General features: G+C 42.1%; 2 protein-coding genes across 7 annotated transcripts in view; both read right to left on the reverse strand.

Moving 5' to 3' along the window:
• LOC308308986 (neoverrucotoxin subunit beta-like) overlaps nt 1–3,454 on the reverse strand; it is a gene marked incomplete at its 5' end in the record, with an annotated part of 7,405 nt that extends 3,951 nt beyond the window's left edge. The window contains 2 exons of the mRNA XM_080754439.1: nt 673–722; nt 3,447–3,454. Of these exons, the coding sequence (XP_080610565.1) occupies nt 673–722; nt 3,447–3,454 (58 nt within the window). The remainder of the gene's footprint in view (nt 1–672; nt 723–3,446) is intronic.
• A 1,126-nt stretch (nt 3,455–4,580) lies between these two features.
• Nucleotides 4,581–22,500, reverse strand: part of LOC308309266 (protein NLRC3-like) — a 104,378-nt gene continuing 86,458 nt past the window's right edge. For all 6 annotated transcript variants that reach the window (XM_080754793.1, XM_080754789.1, XM_080754791.1 and 3 more), the window contains one exon: nt 4,581–5,584. In XM_080754793.1, the coding sequence (XP_080610919.1) occupies nt 4,804–5,584 (781 nt within the window). In that variant the 3' untranslated portion in view covers nt 4,581–4,803. The remainder of the gene's footprint in view (nt 5,585–22,500) is intronic.

The following is a 22,500-nucleotide window of genomic DNA, read 5'->3' on the forward strand; positions in this document are numbered from 1 at the left end:
CTGATGTTCCATACCATTATACTGATGTTCCATACCAGTATAGCGATCCAGAACAATATCAAACATTTTTAAAAAGATTCGGGCTGGTCCTGATCGTCCTGCAAGCCACTCGGTTGGATCTGTGAACCCTCACACTAGACGACATTTATGCCCGTCATTAAATGCCCCGATTATCTGCTAGTGTGCTACCTTAATGTTTGAATTGGGGGGTTGAATTTCAATGTTTTGGATTGTGTTACTAAACACCTTTAAAACACATTGCTGAAGGTTTTTACAATATCCTCTGAATGCAAGGAGGGAGGGGCAAACACAGTATAAAACTGTAATTTAATTATTACTGAGCGCCTTCCTAGGAAGGTCCTCGATGCACGTCCCACTGGGAGGAGACCCCGTGGCAGACCAAAGACCAGATTATATCTCCAAACTGGCTTGGGAACGCCTTGGTATACTCCCTGAGGGAGTGGAGGAAGTTGCTCAGGATAAGGAACTCTGGAAATCCCAGTTGGAACTGTTACCCCCACGACCCAAATCCGGATAATTGGTTGAAGATGGATGGATGGATGGATAAAATGTCAATGTGACGGACAGACAGACAGACAGACAGACAGACAGACAGACAGACAGACAGACAGACAGACAGACAGACAGACAGACAGACAGACAGGTACTCACATCTTGTAAGGAGTTGAGGTTTAATCCAGTGTTCTCCTCCATGATTCACACTGTAGGAAATAGAACAACAATGAATCAATGTCTGACTGTCTAACACACTGTCTCCACTAGCTGACATAGTTCTGTTCCTTTTGCTATGACACTGAACTGGTAAAAACACTGTTTTGTTTTAGTGTCCAAACCTCTTGGAATGACCTCCAGCTCACACTAAAGATCTGTTCTCCTAGAACAGTGGTTCTCAACCTGTGGGTCGGGACCCCCAAATTATTTTGGGGGGTCCCCAGATGATTAACTTAATGTGCAACATTGTTTTCTCACTCAACAGTAAACAAACCAACATAAAGTTTAAGTGTATAGAGGGTATCTGCACGTTTCTAAAGTGACAATTTTAAGACGTTTTAATATCTTAAATTGCTTAAAATGACAAATTAAACATTGGCCAAATTGTGAAAATAGCTGATCTACATGCTCACAACGCCTCGCAACGAGCAAGCAGATCGGCTATTTTCACAATAGAACCGTGTTATACAAAATGTAATGCCTCAACTCTTAGTGCTCGTCAGGGTGGGGGGGGGGGGGTCCCCAGTTAAAATATGATTATTTTGGGGTCCCTTATTTTGGGGTCCCCAGTTAGAACATGATTATTTTGGGGTCCCCAGTTAAAATATGATTATTTTGGGGTCCCCAGTTAAAATATGATTATTTTGGGGGTCCCCAGTTAAAATATGATTATTTTGGGGTCCCCAGTTAAAATATGATTATTTTGGGGTCCCCAATTAAAATATGATTATTTTGGGGTCCCCAGTTAAAATATGATTATTTTGGGCGTCGCGGCCTGAAAAGGTTGAGAACCACTGTCCTAGAACACGATGAGCATCATTTATTTACAGAGTTCCATACTGACTTTGATGAAGTGAGCAAGGGCTGAAACTTGAAACTTTAAAGCTATACTGTGTAAGTTGCTCAACTTGTGGTCAGTAGCTCTATAGCAAACCTCGGTCGCGTCCGCGTCTTTCGGCCGTTTTTCGGTTCTCAAACCCCCGCGTCTGCCTCCACCTTGCCGAGATCTATCTTTTGAGGGGTCCCTGGTTGCTGTGCGTTCAGCCATTCCGGAGATACACTCCTTCACCCATGCTTCACCGTGCACCCGAGTATAGAGACACACGGGAGACTACAAATATGGCCGCCCTAGCGACCCCACTCCAAGATGCGCTGTGATTGGCCGGCAGTGTATAACCCTCGCTGTGATTGGCCGGTAGTGTGATGACGCAATTTTGCCACGAAAACCGGTCCCCGGTAGGGATCATAGAAAACATATAAAGAGAAGGCTTTAGAAGCTGAAAATAACGGAGTGGGGGTTCTAAAACTTTAGCGATTTAACAGTTAGGACAATTTTAAGATTTGTTTTATAAAAATTATAATTATAATAGCAAATAAATAAAAAGTGAAGCCCCCTCCCACCTGGCCAGCCAACAACACTGCACTAACCAACATGGACACAGTCCAAGTCTACTCACTTCAGAGTCTCCAGTTCAACATTGTAAGGAAACACTGCACTAACCAACATGGACACAGTCCAAGTCTACTCACTTCAGAGTCTCCAGTTCAACATTGTAAGGAAACACTGCACTAACCAACATGGACACAGTCCAAGTCTACTCACTTCAGAGTCTCCAGTTCAACATTGTAAGGAAACACTGCACTAACCAACATGGACACAGTCCAAGTCTACTCACTTCAGAGTCTCCAGTGCAGCAGAGAGCTTCTTCAGACCAGAGCCTCCTAAGTGGCTGAAGTTCAAGTCCAGCTGTTTCAGATGGGAGGGGTTGAAGGTCAGAGCTGAAGCCAGAGAAGAACAGCCTTCCTCTGTGAGCCCACATCCTGACAACCTGCAGAGAAATCCATATTTAACAAAGTGCTGTTGATGTTCAAGTAGAGATCCACACAGAGAGAAAACACACTATTTATTTACCTCAGGATCTGCAGTCTACACTCTGCACTCTTCAGTAGAGCAGAGAGTTGCTCCACTTGTGATTCCTGCAGGCAGTTGAAACTGATGTCCAATTCTCTCAAATGGGAAAGATTAGATCTGAGAGCTGAGAGCAGGATGTCAAATCCTGTCTGTGTGATGTGACAGCCAGCAAGTCTGTAATTAAAGATTACATATCTGGATTGATTATCAGAGTTTTGGAGGAGGGACCAAAGAGATGGAAAGAACAGGCAGGCAGGAATAATGTGAAGTAAATCATGGTCATCTTCCAACAGGAAGCTAACTGACAGGAAACAGGAAGCAGCAAGTTAACAACAGATGATCCAGCAAACTGACTGAGAGGACAGACAGACAGACAGACAGACAGACAGACAGACAGACAGACAGACAGACAGACAGACAGACAGACAGACAGACAGACAGAGTACCAGGTATACAGTAGTAGATAGTAATCAAATATAGGCCAGTTATTAAAATAGTACACATAATACATACATAATTATTGCATTGCTTCTTACTAATTTGTATTATTTGTTCTATTCAGTGTGGGTTTCCATGATATCAACCTTATTGACTAAATGAAACAGACAACAGACTGCTGGTGCTGGTGGGCTGGGGAACCAGCAAACCTTCCAGTCTGTGTTTACACCAGTTTGACACTCAATGATTGTGTAAGTGGACGTGATAATTCCCTAGCAGCCATGATGGATCACATATTGTATTTACTGTAGCGTATCATTGTGATGTGATGCCAGAGTGAGGACTAACCAACACCAACTCTGACCGTATCATGATTCTACCATGATGTCAACTTAATGCACACTCCTCTTATTAGAATCAAACAATAAATAATAAAACAGAACTGATCTAAATAATGCTGGTTAATTAATCTGACCTCAGTATCTCCAGTTCACAATGTGGACTCTTTAATCCAGCAGAGATGAGTTCCATGAACGAATCCTTCACGTTGTTATAACTGAGATCCAATTCTCTGAGATGTGAAGGATTAGAGCTGAGAGCTGAAGACACTATTTCATAATCTGGTTCCTCGAGTTTACAGCCAACAAGTCTGTAAATGTAGAATATGTAAAAACGGAGATGTTCAAGGAAAAAGAAAATCCAACATCATGAAAAAGAAAACAAGTCATTCAACCCCAAATATGAATGCGAATCACATGAATCACATGGTGAGGGTTGTATCAACGCAGCACCAGAAGCATTTCCACTTAAACCAGGAGGAACACTGATGTGAACATTTGAACTGTTTATTAATGTGTGCGTCTTTAATGGTTATTTTATGTTCATAGGAGTTTAGTCATTCTAGGGTCAAGATCACTTGACCTTTGGTGTTGTCAATGTTTTGAGGGCACAAAGGTCAAAAGCCAGGACCGGAAGGTCATCAAATAAAACAATGATTTAATGTCCATGGAAATAATTAATGTAACTCTTTTACTGCCAATAACGACTATACTTGTTAATTGGCGCGCACGCACGCGCACACACACACACACACACACACACACACACACACACACACACACACACACACACACACACACACACACACACACACACACACACACAAACACACACACACACACACACACACAGCAGTGGTCCTCAACCTTTTCAGACCGTGAACCCCAAAATAATCATATTTTAACTGGGGACCCCCCCCCCCCCCCCCCCAACCCCGACGAGCACTAAGAGTTGAGGCATTACATTTTGTATAACACGGTTCTATTGTGAAAATAGCAGATCTACATGCTCACAACGCCTCGCAACGCAAGGTGTTGTGACCTGGGAGCTACTGGACTGTGGACATAAGAACATAATGTCACTGTTGTGATTATTATTGGATATTTTAGACGCCTAAGGGCGACAAGCAACCTCGCAGCGGTTGCAGCATGTCTTGGATTCTGTTAGTGTGATTCCCCTGACATCACAGTGATGTCAGAGTGTGATGTCAGAGCGGCAAACCCATAGACTGTAAAAAAGCGCACGCGTCCAGACAGACAGATGGCCGGACGGACGGATGGAGACATGATGTGCTGTTTATCATACTAAACTGTAACCTTCTGTGCCTCTTAACCATCATTTCTACTTATAGTGTTAAATATAGATTGGATAGTAGATTGATTCTATTCTATTCTCATGACTACTAACCGAGCCTTTCTGGTGTTCCTCACAGCTGGGACCAGTCTGGATTTCCCCCACCCTCCTATTGTTCTGTATTTGTGCAGGTCCAACTCATCCAGAACCTCCTCTGACGTCAGCAGCATGTGGGCCAGAGCTGAACACTGGGAGTGAGTCAGTTTTGTCTTTGATCTGTCCCCTGACTCCAGGTACTGTTGGATCTCCTGATGCAGTGAGTGGTCGTTCATCTCCATCAGACAGTGGAAGATGTTGATACATCTGTCAGGAGAGAACCTTTGATCATTCATCGTCTTCAGGTTGTCGATGGCTCTCTGGATGCTCTCTGGAATGTCCGCTGTCTGACCCAAAAGACCTCCTAACAGACTCTGGTTGGACTGCAGTGAGAGACCATGAAGGAAGCGGACAAAGAGGTCCAGGTGACCATTCTTACTCTTCGTGGATTTTTCAAAGGCTCTCTTCAGGAAGTCTTCCAAGGTACTGACATCAACTCCCAGGAATGTCTTCAGTACCTTCACGTTCCTCTGTGTGTAACAGTGGAACAGGTAGACTGCAGCCAGAAACTCCTGGATGCTCAGATGAACAAAGCTGTAGACCTTTCTCTCAGATTGAACAGTCTCTTCTTTGAATATCTCTGTGCACACTCCTGAGTACAGGGAGGCTTCTTTCACATCAAGACCACACTCTTCCAGGTCTTCTTGGTAGAACATCATGCTACCTTTCTCCAGATGTTCAAACGCCAGCCTGCCCAGGTTCAGAAGAACCTCCCTGTCCTTCTCCATGAGCTGCTGTTGATTCACATCATGATACTTCTTCCACTTCCTCTTGGTTTGAACGCACAGGAAGTGGCTGTACATCGCAGTCTGGGTCTTGGGCAGCTTTTCTGTCTCGTCTGTCTTCAACATGTCCTCCAGAACGGTAGCGGTGATCGAACAGAAGACTGGGATATGACACATGATGTGGAGGCTCTTTGATGTCTTCATGTGTGAGATGATTTTGTTGGCCATCTTCTCATCATCACTGAATCTCTTCCTGAAGAACTCTTCCTTCTGGGGGTCTGTGAACCCTCGTACTTCTGTATCCATGTCAACACAATCAGGAGGGATCTGATTGGCTGCTGCAGGTCTGGTGGTTATCCAGAGGAGGACGTTAGGGAGCAGATTCCCCTCGATGAGGTTTGTCAACAGCAAGCCCACTGATGATGTCACTGTGACATCAGAAACAATGGCATTCTTCTGGAAGGCATCAGAATCAATGTCAATGTTCTCGAATTTCAGCGGAAACCTGCTTTCATCCAGACCATCAAAGATGAAGCCAACCTTCCAGACAGCGAGCTGCTCTGCTGTGACCTTCTTTAATTCTGGGTGGAAACGATGGATCAGTGAGAGAAGACTGTGCTGCTCATCTCTGACCAGGTTCAGCTCCCGGAATGAGAAGGGAACCAGGAGAATGACATCTTGATTTTCCAAACCCCTTGCCCAGTCCAGAGTGAACTTACGCACAGAGAAGGTTTTTCCAATGCCAGCGATGCCCTTGGTCAGAACTCTTCTGTTTGGTTTATCCCTGCCTAAGAGGAGGGGCTTAAAGATGTCACAGCATTTGATTGGTTGGTCATGGAGGGTCCTCTTGGAAGCTGTCTCAAGCTGCCAGACCTCATGTTGGGTATTAACCCCTTCACTCTCTCCCGCTGAGAGGTAGAGCTCTGTGTAGATGCTGCTGAGTGAGGGCACTTCAGTGACGTATGTCACACGATCAAGACGGTTCAAACCGACCTTATAAACCTTTAGAACCTCCTGTGGACTGACACCTGCTATGAGAAGACAATGAAGAGATTTTAAACATTCAGATGAATTTATACATTTACATCCTTACAGCTGTGTATTGCACATTATTAATTTAAACACTTCATCCCTAGCATCTGTATTCTGGGGAAAACTTTGACAGAACATAGCAGATCTACAAGCTTACAAGCTCTGATCTGATCTGTAAGCTTGTAGATCTATTTTCAGAAAAGAATCAAGATATGCAAACATAAAAGAGACTAGTATAGAGCCCTGAGGGTTTCCACTAAACAACATATGGGTTTAAGAGGTTAAAGCCTCCACAAAATCTACAAATTGTAAAAATAAAAAACAGGCAAAAGAGACAACATCGGATCACTGGTTTTCATACAGAGTTGATACATGTTTAGCATCATTATTTAAACATGGATACTGATGACACATTGTGGACATTTAGTCTGACAATGTCAAACATTTCAGTTATTAACTGTGTTAATTATTAATGTACATTGTGTCCGGTCTTACTGTGTCCACTGCTGGTGTGACTGGGTGTCTTCAGTCCAGGTGTGGTTCTGGATCTCTCCTGCTCTGTCACAACACAACCCGTCTTCCACTCTCTGTGGAGGAGAAGACAACTATATGAATATATAGACAATTAGGCTACTTATAATATATAATACGTATCAAATATCACACCAAGGCCTGAAATATAATAAACAGAAGTATGCAAACACAAATGACAGCACCCGATCTGTATACAACAAACATACATTAATCACATTATTCAGTAAAATAGTGAACATGAAACTATAATTCCATTATTCACCAACAAGCACAGTGCAGGAAAATAAAAGCCAATCTACAATCTCACACTGCAATGTGTTGTGAGCTTGGAGGTAGGCTATTTCCTCGTCTATATTTGCTGTGTGTGCTTGCGTATGTCATGTGGTGACAGTGTGTGTGTGTGTGTGTGTGTGTGTGTGTGTGTGTGTGTGTGTGTGTGTGTGTGTGTGTGTGTGTACTGTATGAAAAGGTTCAGTGCAGATGTGATGAAATGTTTCCAATAAAGGATGCTGATAGTTCATGTCTTGTGTCCATAATGTTTGTACAGAACCAGACTGGGAACAGAACATGTAAATGACATGTGACACCATGACTGTCCAACATGACATGACAATAAGTAGACCAGAGAGCATATCTCCACCAGGCTGGGTTTGACTACAGGATCATTCTTTGACTGATGGTTGAAGATGTATAGGCAGAAATGTAAAGTGGGCCAGTATAGCGCCACCATGAGAATATAAACATAATGCAGGGAGTCGCTTCCTTGGCCTACTGGCACTGTGCACAAGATATTTGGCTCTGTCAATCTAGTAGTTTGCTAGATTAGCCAAAGACAGACAGACAGACAGACAGACAGACAGACAGACGACAGACAGACAGACAGACAGACAGACGACAGACAGACAGACAGACAGACAGACAGACAGACAGACAGACAGATTTGAACCACTTCTTTCACAAACTGAACACTAACTTAATAGCTAACGATCGACGGATACAAACTTGTCTTGTTTTCTAATATTTTTTAATAATTCGCTCATGTTTAACTTAGCATGAGATCACTTTGTCACTTTGTCCTATTATAGTATGTACATATTATAAGGAGGATTGACATACTGTGTGTGTGGAGGTCCAGGTTCACTGAAGACAGGAGCAAGTCCTTTAGACTGGTCACTCTTCATAGACAGAAGGCTGGGTGTTGGAGACTCTGCTCTGTGACTTCTGGAATCAGAACAATATTCATATAATCATTGTGAAGTCAAGATCATTATGTTTTTGTCCATTACAGAACAATAACATACTCTGGATTTATCTCCTCTATGTTGCGTAGTTGAACAGCAACTTTATTGTCAAAGGTTAAAGTGAGGATACCACGATGGCCTCTACTTTGTCCCATGTTAATTGTTTGGTACAGTAGCTGTGAAAATATGTGCCGATGCAACCACATAGAGACGGTGCCTGTGTCCAGTGCTGTGTGAAGACTGAGTTCCCCATTGGCCACTTTTCATAAAATCATGATGTTTTGCATAAGACCTACAGTAAGTCACTGTGTGATTTATTTCATCCATGTTGATGTTCATTCATGTTGTGTCCGTGTTACTTTGTCTAAACGTGTGTTGTGGTTTTGAGTCCTGCTGCTCACTGTGAGCGCTACTGTGAAGTGATGTTGTTTGGGCAGAAAAGGTGCTCTGATTTTCACAATAAAATGTTTCCCGCCCGTGTTTAGTCCCACACACCATGCCCCTACAGTTTAAAGTTGAGGTATTTAGCAGATGCTTTTAATCCAAAGCGACTTATAATAAGCAGATAAAACATCATCACAATAATAAACAAGATAATATATCAGTACATCAACAGCAATATAACAAATGCAAATGAATATCTATCTAGGAAACAATATAATCAGTCAAGGAAATAAAAGATCTAAAAAACCTAAAAACAGATGCTAACTAGCTTCATGTAAGGTCATTGAGTGTTTCCGTAGTGCTAAGGGTGTAGGTGGAGTCTGAAAAGGTGAGTCTTCAGTCCACGGCGGAAGCTAGCGAGTGAGTCCGTTGTTCTAAGTGCCACAGGGAGTTTATTCCACAACTTCGGGGCCAGGAGAGCAAACTGTCTCGGACGAGTGGATTTTTGCCCTGGGGTTTTTAGCGAGGGTTCTGTCAGCATCCCTGTGTTGGCTGATCTAAGTGAACGGGTGGGGGTGTAGGGGTTGATCAGGTTTTGGAGGTATGGAGGAGCCATACGTTTGGCTGCTTTGATAAAAGTATATGCCCTATAAAAGTATATTTTCCATGCATTGGTCCCTGACAGATATCCACAGATACCCGGCTTGTTGCAGGACTCTGATCTGTAGCCTCCTTCACTTGTACAAGATTTGCAGGCAATGGGTCTGAATTTTAGATCTTGGTGTCATGTGTGAACGTGCACCTAATTATGAGTGTCTTATTACTGTATATAAAGTAATCAACAAACTATACAAAAACTGGTAAAATTAACCACATTGTCAAATAATATAAGAAAAGGAAAATAGCCGATCTACAAGCTTGTAGAGCTTGTATCTATTAATCTATGGAAAAGGCAAACATCTGGAAAATAGCCGATCTACAAGCTCACAACACCTCGCATCGTAAGGCGGTGTGAGCTTGTAAATCTGCTATTTTCACTATGTTTATCTATTCTGTGGAACCGAGTCAAACTATATTTAATGCCTCAACTCTTTCATGCCAAGTGCTTGTAAGGGTGGGAGGTCCCTAGTTCAGATTGATTATGTTGGGGGTCCCCAGATCAAATATGATTCTTTTAGGGGTCACAACCTGAAAAGGTTGAGAACCACTGCTATGGATAAAGCTTGAACAGAGAGGACACTGTTATTAGACTCTGTGTCTTGTTTTTCATCCATTATTTGCATATTATCATGATATTACTTTCTTGTGTTATGGAGTTGTGTGTTTTGCTTATTATATAGTGCATGGCGTTAAAGTGAGTATATTGTATAGTGTTCTAGTGTTATATATTGTACAGGAGGATTGACATACTGTGTGTGTGGAGGTCCAGGTTCACTGAAGACAGGAGGTTGTCCCATAGACCAGTCACTCTTCACAGACTCTGCTCTGTGGTGAAGACTTCTGGAATCATAACAATATTCATATCATTATTATGTGAATTAAAGAGTCTGTTAAAGATTCTGTTATGCCCCGTTATACAAGTATAAGAGAGTTAAACTCCATGTTGAAGTAACAGTGTGATAAAACATCACTAGAAAGCAGTAAAATGATCTAAAATGGAAGCATAAAGATTTACATGGGAACACAGTACATATATTGTATAGAAGCTCAGGAGGATTGACATACTGTGTGTGTGGAGGTCCAGGTTCACTGAAGACAGGAGGATGTCCCATAGACCGGTCACTCTTCACAGACACACAGCTGGGTGTTGGAGACTCTGCTCTGTGACTTCTGGAATCATAACAATATTTATACAATCATTGTGACGTCACTTTGTTCAAGATCATTTATGTTTTTGTCCATTACAGCCGTGTGAAGTAAGGTGGAAGGGCAGCATGGTAGCATTGTGGAATAGATTAATCAGATTGCCAGAGAATAGAGTTGCCAAGAAAATATTTAATTGGGATGTATCAATAAAAGGTGCCTGGGCAAGTACTGTGGAGGATACACTTTTAAGAACTGGGTTACTTGACAGTTTTCAAAATAACAGTATTGTAAACATCTCTATGGTTAAATTAAATAACCACTTAATAGTATATATCAGAATAAATGGTCCCAGGATATACAGTATTGCACAAACCAACATTTTGAACGTTTCTTATGATAAAAAGCAGTTATGCTTCTGAAAAGTATGTTTGTGTTCCATTATCCAAAAGACAAAGATCTCTATGTGCCCAACTCCGTTCTGGGAGTCTGGCACCTTGAAACTGGTAGATATAGAGGAGTAGTGGAGGAAGAGAGGGTTTGTATTTATTGAAACTGGTAGATATAGAGGAGTAGTGGAGGAAGAGAGGGTTTGTATTTATTGAAACTGGTAGATATAGAGGAGTAGTGGAGGAAGAGAGGGGTTGTATTTATTGAAACTGGTAGATATAGAGGAGTAGTGGAGGAAGAGAAGGTTTGTATTTATTGAATCTGGTAGATATAGAGGAGTAGTGGAGGAAGAGAAGGTTTGTATTTATTGAAACTGGTAGATATAGAGGAGTAGTGGAGGAAGAGAAGGGTTGTATTTATTGAAACTGGTAGATATAGAGGAGTAGAGGAGGAAGAGAGGGTTTGTATTTATTGAATCTGGTAGATATAGAGGAGTAGTGGAGGAAGAGAGGGTTTGTATTTATTGAAACTGGTAGATATAGAGGAGTAGTGGAGGAAGAGAGGGTTTGTATTTATTGTGACATAAATGATATTGAGAATGAGTTCCACTTTATGTTCTACTACCCTTTGTATCATGAGCTACATCAAAGACTATTTAATAAGTGTAAAAACCTAGATTTGATATGGTTAAGTGACGCAGAGAGACTTGGTTGGATTTTTTTAACACAAGCTATTTCCACTGGCAGAATATCTAGAGAAAGCATGGGAGTGATGGGACAAACGGACAAAGAAAACTTATGTGTGAGGTATTTCAGTTTTTGTCATTTATTTTTCTTCTTTATTATTGTTATAGTATCCAGTAATTGAATGTGGTATTGTTTATTCATGTTTGGAGTCTTATAATCCCGTAAGGGATGGGTCTTTTTGACAAGACAGAAAATTAAATATTCATCAGTGATTTGTACTTCATTCACAAACTGCACTCATAGTAACTGATGATACAGATACAGATTGACACACTGTTATTAATGTATTGTTTTATAGTAGTTTACACATGCATGAGATCACTTTGTCATGAGTGTTATCTATTGTATAGGAGGATTGACATACTGTGTGTGTGGAGGTCCAGGTTGATCACTGAAGACAGGAGGTTCTCCCATAGACCAGTCACTCTTCATAGACACACAGCTGGCTGTTGGAGACTCTGCTCTGGGGTCAACACTTCTGGAATCATACAAAAACAACACCACAAAAACGTCTTTAATCAGCAGGTGATTGAAAACGTCTGTTTATTCAATAGTCTTTATTGTACATCCCATGATTCAAGCATAAGAGAGTAAAGTTCCGTGGGTTTCAATTCAACAGTCAGCTTCATGTTCCTCCACTGGCCAGTAGGGGGAGCCATGCTACCACTGTAACATTCTAAAGGATTTAAGTGGTTCTTTAGTCAAGTAAAACAAATGTAAACTAGGTGTAGTTTATGGGTCACAGTGGCTGTAGGTTCAATATGTTTTTTCCCAAACTGCACACATACAGCTATTGATTGGACAGGGAGGGAAGACTAGTAGAATACTCTGTTTTATGTTCTAATCTTTTGCACATTTGCAGCTAAGTCTTGCCCCATGCAAGATCTCACTATTTCCATAGATAATGTATTGGTGACTTCGGTTCCAACTGCTAGAAACCTTGGTGTGGTCCTGGACAGAAAGCCCAGAAAGTTCAGTAGAGTTCATAACAACTAAATGATGTTTTACATTCTGACCTGGGATCAGTAGAGTTCATAACAACTAAATGATGTGTTTTACATTCTGACCTGGGATCAGTAGAGTTCATAACAACTAAATGATGTGTTTTACATTCTGACCTGGGATCAGTAGAGTTCATAACAACTAAATGATGTGTTTTACATTCTGACCTGGGATCAGTAGAGTTCATAACAACTAAATGATGTGTTTTACATTCTGACCTGGGATCAGTAGAGTTCATAACAACTAAATTATGTGTTTTACATTCTGACCTGGGATCAGTAGAGTTCATAACAACTAAATGATGTGTTTTACATTCTGACCTGGGATCAGTAGAGTTCATAACAACTAAATGATGTGTTTTACATTCTGACCTGGGATCAGTAGAGTTCATAACAACTAAATGATGTGTTTTACATTCTGACCTGGGATCAGTAGAGTTCATAACAACTAAATGATGTGTTTTACATTCTGACCTGGGATCAGTAGAGTTCATAACAACTAAATGATGTGTTTTACATTCTGACCTGGGATCAGTAGAGTTCATAACAACTAAATGATGTGTTTTACATTATGACCTGGGATCAGTAGAGTTCATAACAACTAAATGATGTGTTTTACATTCTGACCTGGGATCAGTAGAGTTCATAACAACTAAATGATGTGTTTTACATTCTGACCTGGGATCAGTAGAGTTCATAACAACTAAATGATGTTTTATTATTTTCTTTTCTGCTTTTGTAATTGATGTTATCCTATGCATAGTATTGTGTTCTATCTGTCTGTCTTTCAATGTTATATGAGATACATAAAGTGGTTGCTGTGTAAATAAGGTTTAAGGCTTTCTAGGATCTCCTTTAAGTTGACCTTGTACCAGAGATTTGTGCTGTCATGAAACTTTTTCCTATTGCAAACTGTTAATAAACTCTTTAATCAATCATTATTACACTATATTAAATATGCACATCTTTATAGAGATACGCTCTGTCACTGAGAAATATCTGTTTCCAATCAAACTGCTAATAAGCTCTTCAATCAATCAATCAATCAATCAATCAATCAAACAAAGACAGACCTGTCACTCAGGATGTCTTTAGAGGAGGGGTCCGACTCCTCTCTCTCCACTGAGCCACTCATGGTAGAGCAAGACCTACACACACGCACACACACACACACACACACACACACACACACACACACACACACACACACACACACACACACACACACACACACACACACACACACACACACACACACACACACAGAGAGAGAGAGAGAGACAGAGAGAGAGACAGAGATGTTGTAATCACAGAGTACAGGGACTGAATCTGACTGCCAAAATCACTGTGCGACGTGTGTGTCTCATTGAGTGAACCACATCATCTATTCTGGAGCAAACATTTAGCAATCACAAAAGTAGATCTACAAACTGTAGGATGGGGTCACATGGCAACACTGTGAGCTTGTAGATCTGCTATTTTCAGTACTTGTGGCCCGCGATTGTTTAAAAGCGGTCCTGACTGAAAGAAAATACTTTGGTGAAAATAAACAGGACATACTTGGATTACATTTACTGACACTCTGCCATACAATGAAGTATTATTTGGGCTTAACATGTTTTTTCCTCTTTCCTGTGATGTGAAGGTGACAGATTCACACGTTTCACCTGAGGTCAGTGTCAGTGAAATGACAATTTAACTTTTAACACCTTTTTAACACTTCAAAAAATACCTTCACAGCATCAAACGTAATCAACAACAAACTATGTCTTGGCCATATACAGTATGGATTCTGTTAGTGTGGTTGCCCTAACAGGGCATCATCTGGGAATGCCCATATATGGACTTTTATTTTATTTTATCCTTTATTAATATATATCGGACCAGTTACCCATATATGGAGATTCCTGATACCCATATATGGAGATCCCTGATATATGGAGATCCATGTACATGGAAGCTGTTCAAAGCAGTTTGTCCTCCAAACCACTGCTCATTATCAAATGCTCCGTACTGCGACAGCTTTGCGTGCAGAGAACATAACAGCAAACATTACAACACTGTGCTGAAGTCATGTGACATGACTGTGTGCGTGTGGTAACTACAGGAAATGTAGTCTGGGATCACTTCACTTTTCGGGGTTGTAACCGGTCTGGAGCAGAAACCACAACACGTCATGTTGTAGTCCCCAAAGGACTACAATTTGGCCAGAAAGATCAAACCGGATTCAGTTTTAACCCAAAATATTCCCCTGCGCTCAAGGACATACCTTTAGGGCCTACCTAATAAACCCCTTGATCCGGAGTAGTTTTGCTTCTGGAAAATTAGTTTGGTAAATGCATCTTTTAGTCCAACTGTTAGCGACTGGCAAGACTACACTTGGCTACTCCAGCATGTTAATAGGGATTGGAGAAACAAACGGGGGGAACCAAATCAAAGCGATGCCACTTCTTCTAGTGTTTTCTGCGCTTTAGACGGAAACAACAGCCTGTTGTGAACAACATGCAGTTTACAGGAAATGAAAGCAGCCTTAAACCAGATCACAACACTGGTTCTCAACCTGTGGTTCGGGACTCCCGGGGGATTCTCCCATGATTGAGGGGTCCCTCACACACACACACACACACACACACACACACACACACACACACACACACACACACACACACACACACACACACACACACACACACACACACGATGAGGGGTCGTTCCAGGACACTCTGTTGCATAACGGTTTCATGAAGCGGAAATAGCAGATCTACAAGCTCACCTCGTGTGGCGTCAGTGATGTTCTGTGAACTTGTAGATCTACTCATTTCAGTACGAGACACCGTGGTACCATGAAGTATACATCTGAGCTTAATGTGGTCTTTATTATGAATCAATACTAAAGTATTTATACTTTTATACTTTAACTTAAATATTTATACGTTATACTCTAAAGTATTATACTTTATACTCTAACTAAAGTGTTTATACGTTTATACTCTACAACAAACTTAAGTATTTATACTTTATACTTTACAAACTAAAGTATGTATACTTTTATGAAGTATTTTTTAAACAAAGGCCACATTGTCAGATAATATAAGGAAACATTTTCTAAATAACTTGACATGAACCAATCAGTGTGGTTTAATAATATAAATAATAAATCAATACATTTCTACTCACTCTGTTCACACGTCTTAACAGCAAAATGTCCGTCTTCTGTCTGTCTTGTTCACCATCTGTCTGTCTCGGTGTTTCTCTTTCCTGTGGAAAAACCCAAACAGGAACAGGAAACAGAGGCGTTTGAGCAGAGAGAGAGAGGGGGAGGGGGAGAGAGAGAGAGAGAGAGGGGGGAGGGGGAGACAGGCTGCAGACAGACAGACAGTTATTTGGGGGTGAGCTATCCCTTGCTTTTAAAAATATATATTTTACATACATATTGGTCCATAATACAAGGTTGTATACAGGTTTTAGTCTAAACAACCACTCGGATATTGAAATGTCATGTTCTGTCTGTCTCTAATTCCAAGCCATTTCAGATGCAATAGGCCTAAGCTCTCTGTCTACCGAGCAATCTTCGTTCCTATTCTCACCTATGGTCATTTCATGACCGAAAGTATAAGGTCGCAGGTGCAAGCGGCCGAAATGGGTTTCCTCAGACGGGTGGCTGGTATCTCCCCTAGAGATAGGGTGAGAAGTTCAGTCACCCGAGAGAGACTTGGAGTAGAACCGCTGCTCCTACACTTGGAAAGGAGTCAGCTTAGGTGGTTCGGGCATCTGGTGCGGATGTCCCCCGAGCGCCTTCCTAGGAAGGTCCTCGATGCGCGTCCCACTGGGAGGAGACCCCGTGGCAGACCAAAGACCAGATGGAGGGATTATATCTCCAAACTGGCTTGGGAACGCCTCGGTATACTCCCTGAGGGAGTGGAGGAAGTTGCTCAGGATAAGGAAATCTGGAAGTCTCAGTTGGAACTGTTACCCCCGCGACCCGATTCCGGATAAGCGGTTGAAGATGGATGGATGGATGGATAGAAAGTCGATGAGAGCCCAACTTGATTTGGCCGCTGTGGCGACCCTGAAGGTGGCTGACTCGGGCACCCTAGCTAAATCATTAGAGCATGCCCTGGGATACAGCTGTGCAAAATGTGGCGCTTTTAGACTGATTAGCACAAAATATCCCTAACGGCCCCGACTACAAGGAGTCATGTGGACTCAATGGTCCTCCTTGGTCCAAGCAGTGGAGGAGCTGTGGTGAAAAAGGTGTTCAAGTTAATCCTTCACATCACAGATTGACAAAGAAAGAAATCACGTTAAACCCACATTATACAAGAGATCTGCCTGACCCTATGATAGCAGTTTTTGGTGTGGTCCCTGCTGGTGAGATGACAGTTTCTGTTGCTCAATCCGATGCAATAGCCTTTTCCCTCTTATAGGCTCGCCGCCTTATTTTGTTCAATTGGAAATCATCCATTCCACCATCACATCGACGTTGGGTCGGAGATATGATGGCTCACTTAAAATTGGAGAAGCTTAAAGGGACTACACCATGAATTTACATTTTTCCAATTTTATATGTATTTTCTTGGTGTCCCACCAGCAACTTCTATCCTCACAAAGTCCTATTTCTGACCATTGTGTCTTTCTCAGTTTATGGGCAGATCTATGTTAGCATGTCTCAGAACGGTCCTGATTGTGAAAGGTCAGATTTGTGATGTCACAAGGCCTGAGAAGGAGGCAGGAGGAGCTGGGAGAGGGTTGGGGAGGGGTGGGCAGGCCTGCTGAGCAGGAGGTGGGGAGGAGTGTGGGGCCAAAACTGGCTCAATAGCGCAGTCCTCCAACTCAGGACAAGGTGGTACTGTAGCTGAAAATGCTCTGAAAGCCAGGCAGAAATGACAGGGGCTCTGTATTCAGGAGTGGTAATTTAGCCTCAAACCTTTTCAAAAACGTTTTTGGGACACAAACAGTGTTATATAAATTATTTTTAAATGCATGGTGTAGGACCTTTAAGTATTCCACCAGGGCTCTGTCCAGAAATTCTATAAGGTTTGTCAGCCATTAGCAGTATTAGTAGTAGTAGTAGTAGCAGCAGTAGTAGTAGTAGTAGTAGTAGTTAGTAGCAGTAGTAGTAGTAGTAATAGTAGTAGTAGTAGTTAGTAGTAGCAGTAGTATTAGTAGTAGCAGTAGTAGTAGTAGTAATAGTAGTAGTAGTAGTAGTAGTAGTAGTAGCAGTAGCAGTAGTATTAGTAGTAGCAGTAGTAGTAGTAGTAATAGTAGTAGTAGTAGTAGTAGTAGTAGTAGTTAGTAGTATATGGAGCTGATCTCTACATCTGATTCCCAGATGATGCCCTGTTAGGGCAACCACACTAATAGAATCCATGTTATGCCCATAAAAGGGGACAAGGACTGAGAGACAGATACTGACATGCATGGACCCTTTCTGGGGTCTCACAGCACACGGCTGGTTCTACAGACAGGGATCTCCATATATGGGCATAAAAGGGATTGTATGTATGATGTCAGACGTCATAGAAGTCATAGGACTGTTGAATGAAACAACATTTCTTTGTAGAACCGCCGATCCAACCAATATGCCCATATCTCCATATTCATGGATCTCCATGTATGGGTATCAGGGATCTCCATATATGGGTAACTGGTCCGATCACTTTTCGCCCTTAGGCGCCTCACTGGTAGTATGATTTTACCACTATACTGTTTTATATCAGGGTTTTTTCAACGTTTTCAGGCCAAGGACCCCTTAGCTGAGAGAGAGATGAAGCAGGGACCCCCAGATTCCATATAGTTTCATCGTTTGACAGCAAAATCATCAGTGTATTTTGGATTCATGTCAAATTGTGTGTTCAGATATTTAACCACTTGAACCGTCAATACTTAATACACTTGACCTTTCACTCTGTACTTAGTCTGCTCTTTTTCCCGTCTACACTAAACCCTTTTGCCTAAAATAGCTGATCTACAAGCTCACAACGCCTTGCGCTGCGAGGCGTTGTGTCTACAAGCTCACAGCTTGTAGATCTGCTATTTTTGGCTAAAGTTCTCAGAATATGGACGCTATAGGGTTCCAAGTGGTTAATATAAAAAAGGAGAAAAAAACGTTTCTATCACTCAAAGATTTGGAGGACCCCCTGTAGTAACTCTGGGGACCCCCTAGGGGTCCCGGACCCCCTGTTGAAGACCCCTGCTGTATATTATCTTAACATTCTTATATTCTACCACTATTTATACTATTTAAATAAGATTATTGTTTACCATATAATATTATACATTATTATATTTACCATTACTGTTACGGTCACAGTAGTTTACTATCAGAACCGTCACAGCTTGTCCGTATTCGTCTGGACGGGCAACACCTGACACTGTGGTTCCCCTGACACATCACTGTGACATCACAGTGATGTCGGATACTCAGAGCAGGGATCTCCATATATGGGCATAAACAGGTGACATCACAGTGGTGTGGCTGGCTCAGACAGGGATATCCATGTATGGGCATAAAAGGGACTGTATGATGTGATGTCATGGAACCACTCTATGCCCATATATGGAGATCCCTGATGTCATCAATATTAAGCCCATATCTAACTGGACTTCATATGGGGAATGTCCATATATGGAGGAAGACAGCCCATATCTGTGTGGCTGGTTCAGACAGGGATCTCCATGTATGGGCATACAAGGGATTGTATGTATGTATGATGTCAGATGTCATAGACATCATAGGACTTTCACATAACAAATAACTGAGCGAAAGCATGTTTGGGGTCTCACAGCATATCTCCATAAACGGTACATCAGGGGTGGGCAACTTTGATGATGGTGAGGACCACTATATTTCCACCTTCACTCCAGAGGGCCACTATATTTCCACCTTCACTCCAGGGGGCCACTATATTTCCACCTTCACTCCAGAGGGCCACTATATTTCCACCTTCACTCCAGAGGGCCACTATATTTCCACCTTCACTCCAGGGGGCCACTATATTTCCACCTTCACTCCAGAGGGCCACTATATCTCCACCTTCACTCCAGAGGGCCACTATATTTCCACCTTCACTCCATAGGGCCACTATATTTCCACCTTCACTCCAGAGGGCCACTATATTTCCACCTTCACTCCAGAGGGCCACTATATTTCCACCTTCACTCCAGTGGGCCACTTTATTTCCACCTTCACTCCAGAGGGCCACTATATTTCCACCTTCACTCCAGAGGGCCACTATATTTCCACCTTCACTCCAGAGGGCCACTATATTTCCACCTTCACTCCAGGGGGCCACTATATTTCCACCTTCACTCCAGAGGGCCACTATATTTCCACCTTCACTCCAGAGGGCCACTATATTTCCACCTTCACTCCAGAGGGCCACTATATTTCCACCTTCACTCCAGAGGGCCACTATATTTCCACCTTCACTCCAGAGGGCCACTATATTTCCACCTTCACTCCATAGGGCCACTATATTTCCACCTTCACTCCAGAGGGCCACTATATTTCCACCTTCACTCCAGAGGACCACTATATTTCCACATTCACTCCATAGGGCCACTATATTTCCACCTTCACTCCATAGGGCCACTATATTTCCACCTTCACTCCAGAGGGCCACTATATTTCCACCTTCACTCCAGAGGGCCACTATATTTCCACCTTCACTCCATAGGGCCACTATATTTCCACCGTAACTCCAGAGGGCCACTATATTTCCACCTTCACTCCAGAGGGCCACTATATTTCCACCTTCACTCCATAGGGCCACTATATTTGCACCTTCACTCCATAGGGCCACTATATTTCCACCTTCACTCCAGAGGGCCACTATATTTCCACCTTCACTCCAGAGGATCACTATATTTCCACCTTCACCCCAGAGGGCCACTATATTTCCACCTTCACTCCAGAGGGCCACTATATTTCCACCTTCACTCCAGAGGGCCACTATATTTCCACCTTCACTCCAGAGGGCCACTATATTTCCACCTTCACTCCAGAGGGCCACATTGCATATTGCTACGTCCTACTTTGTCGATCTAGTATCGCATACAAAATAAGCAAAAAAAGCAGATCTACAAGCTCAAAACGCATTGCGCTGCGATGCGTTTTGAGCTTGTAGATCTGCTATTTTTTCTTATTTTTAATTGGAATCCTGAAATGTAACATTTTGATTTAATTTCAAACGCATTTAGTTATATACTCATGTTAACTATATGAACCTAAATACAAATACATTGGACATAATAAGCTATCAATATAGACTGATGGAATTAAAGCAGATCATGTCCAATCTTCTCAGTTTAAAGCTTGTTGGATGCTTGACTTCGAGGACAATAAGCTGGTGGGCCGCGGGCCGGAGTTTGAGTATCACTGCTATAGGCTGTACAGTAAATGCACCATTTTCCCCTCAAAGGCAAAGATACAAGATGCAAGCTCTGCCACTTCCTGTTTGCAACGGCTTTCATTTCCTGTGTGGTAAAGCTGAGACAGAGGGGAAGTACACACACACACACACACACACACACACACACACACACACACACACACACACACACACACACACACACACACACACACACACACACACACACACACACACACACACACACGGCAGATGACTCAAGGGTCGTTCCAGGAAACTCTGTTGCATAACAGTTTCATGGAACCGAAAATAACAGATCTACAAGCTCACCTCTTGTGGTGTCAGCGATGTTCTGTGAACTTGTAGATCTGCTCATTTCAGTACGCGGCACCGTGGTACCATGAAGTATACATCTGAGCTTAATGTGATCTTTATCATGAATCATTACTAAAGTATTTATACTTTATACTCTAAAGTACGTATACTTTATACTCTACAACAAACTAAAGTATTTATACTTTTATACTCTACAACAAACTAAAGTATTTATACTTTTAACTGACCAGCCCGACTAATTAGCATACATTTTAGGCCCCAAAAACATCGGGTCGGGTTTGGTTGGGTTTGGGAAGAAAAGAAAAGTCTATCACAGAGTAAAAGTAATAAAATCATTAAAAATGATATAGATATAGATAGGCCTATATATATATAATCATTTCTTTCATTGAGCCCGAGGCCCTAGCCAGCCAGAATAATTATAATCCATTTTAGGCCCTACCCAGCCAGAATAATTATAATCCATTTTAGGCCCTACCGTACCGTAAATGTTGGGTGGGGTTCGGGCAGAGAACTCTAAGCAGGCCTGGGCTTTGGGCTGTGAGCAGGTGAGTTGGGGGCGTTAGGGAGATAACATGACCTGTAGAGCCTCCAATAGGTTCTACTGAGGGGCAACTGGGTACGTTTAAGTCAGACGCGTGCATACATGAATTCAATGTCCAGAGTTAGGATGTATAGTTGGATGTGTCAATCCTTTTATTAACATAAAGATAACAAAAACTCACTGGTTGTCATAAAACATTGAATGCCGCCAGCCAACACGGCTATCATGGACACCGTCGAAAACTGTGTGGCTTTCCCCATTGCACACCTGCCCACAATCACCCACAGACAGGTATAAGTTGGCAACCACCCCCTGTGGTGGTTGTCATGGTGAGTAACAATGCCAATTTACTGTGATTGACATGACATCATCGTTATTACCAAGGCCACACTATTAATTCAAATAAATCAGAACAAAATAAACCAAAAGGCCAATTTGGCCCCAACATGGCCATTTCGCGTTATATTAGTCTTAAAGCGCCACATTTTGCACAGATGTAGCCCAGGTCTTGCTCGAATGATT

The sequence above is a fragment of the Nannobrachium achirus genome (genome assembly GCF_963921795.1).
Source record: "Nannobrachium achirus genome assembly, chromosome: 23".
Taxonomy (NCBI): Eukaryota; Metazoa; Chordata; class Actinopteri; order Myctophiformes; family Myctophidae; genus Nannobrachium; species Nannobrachium achirus.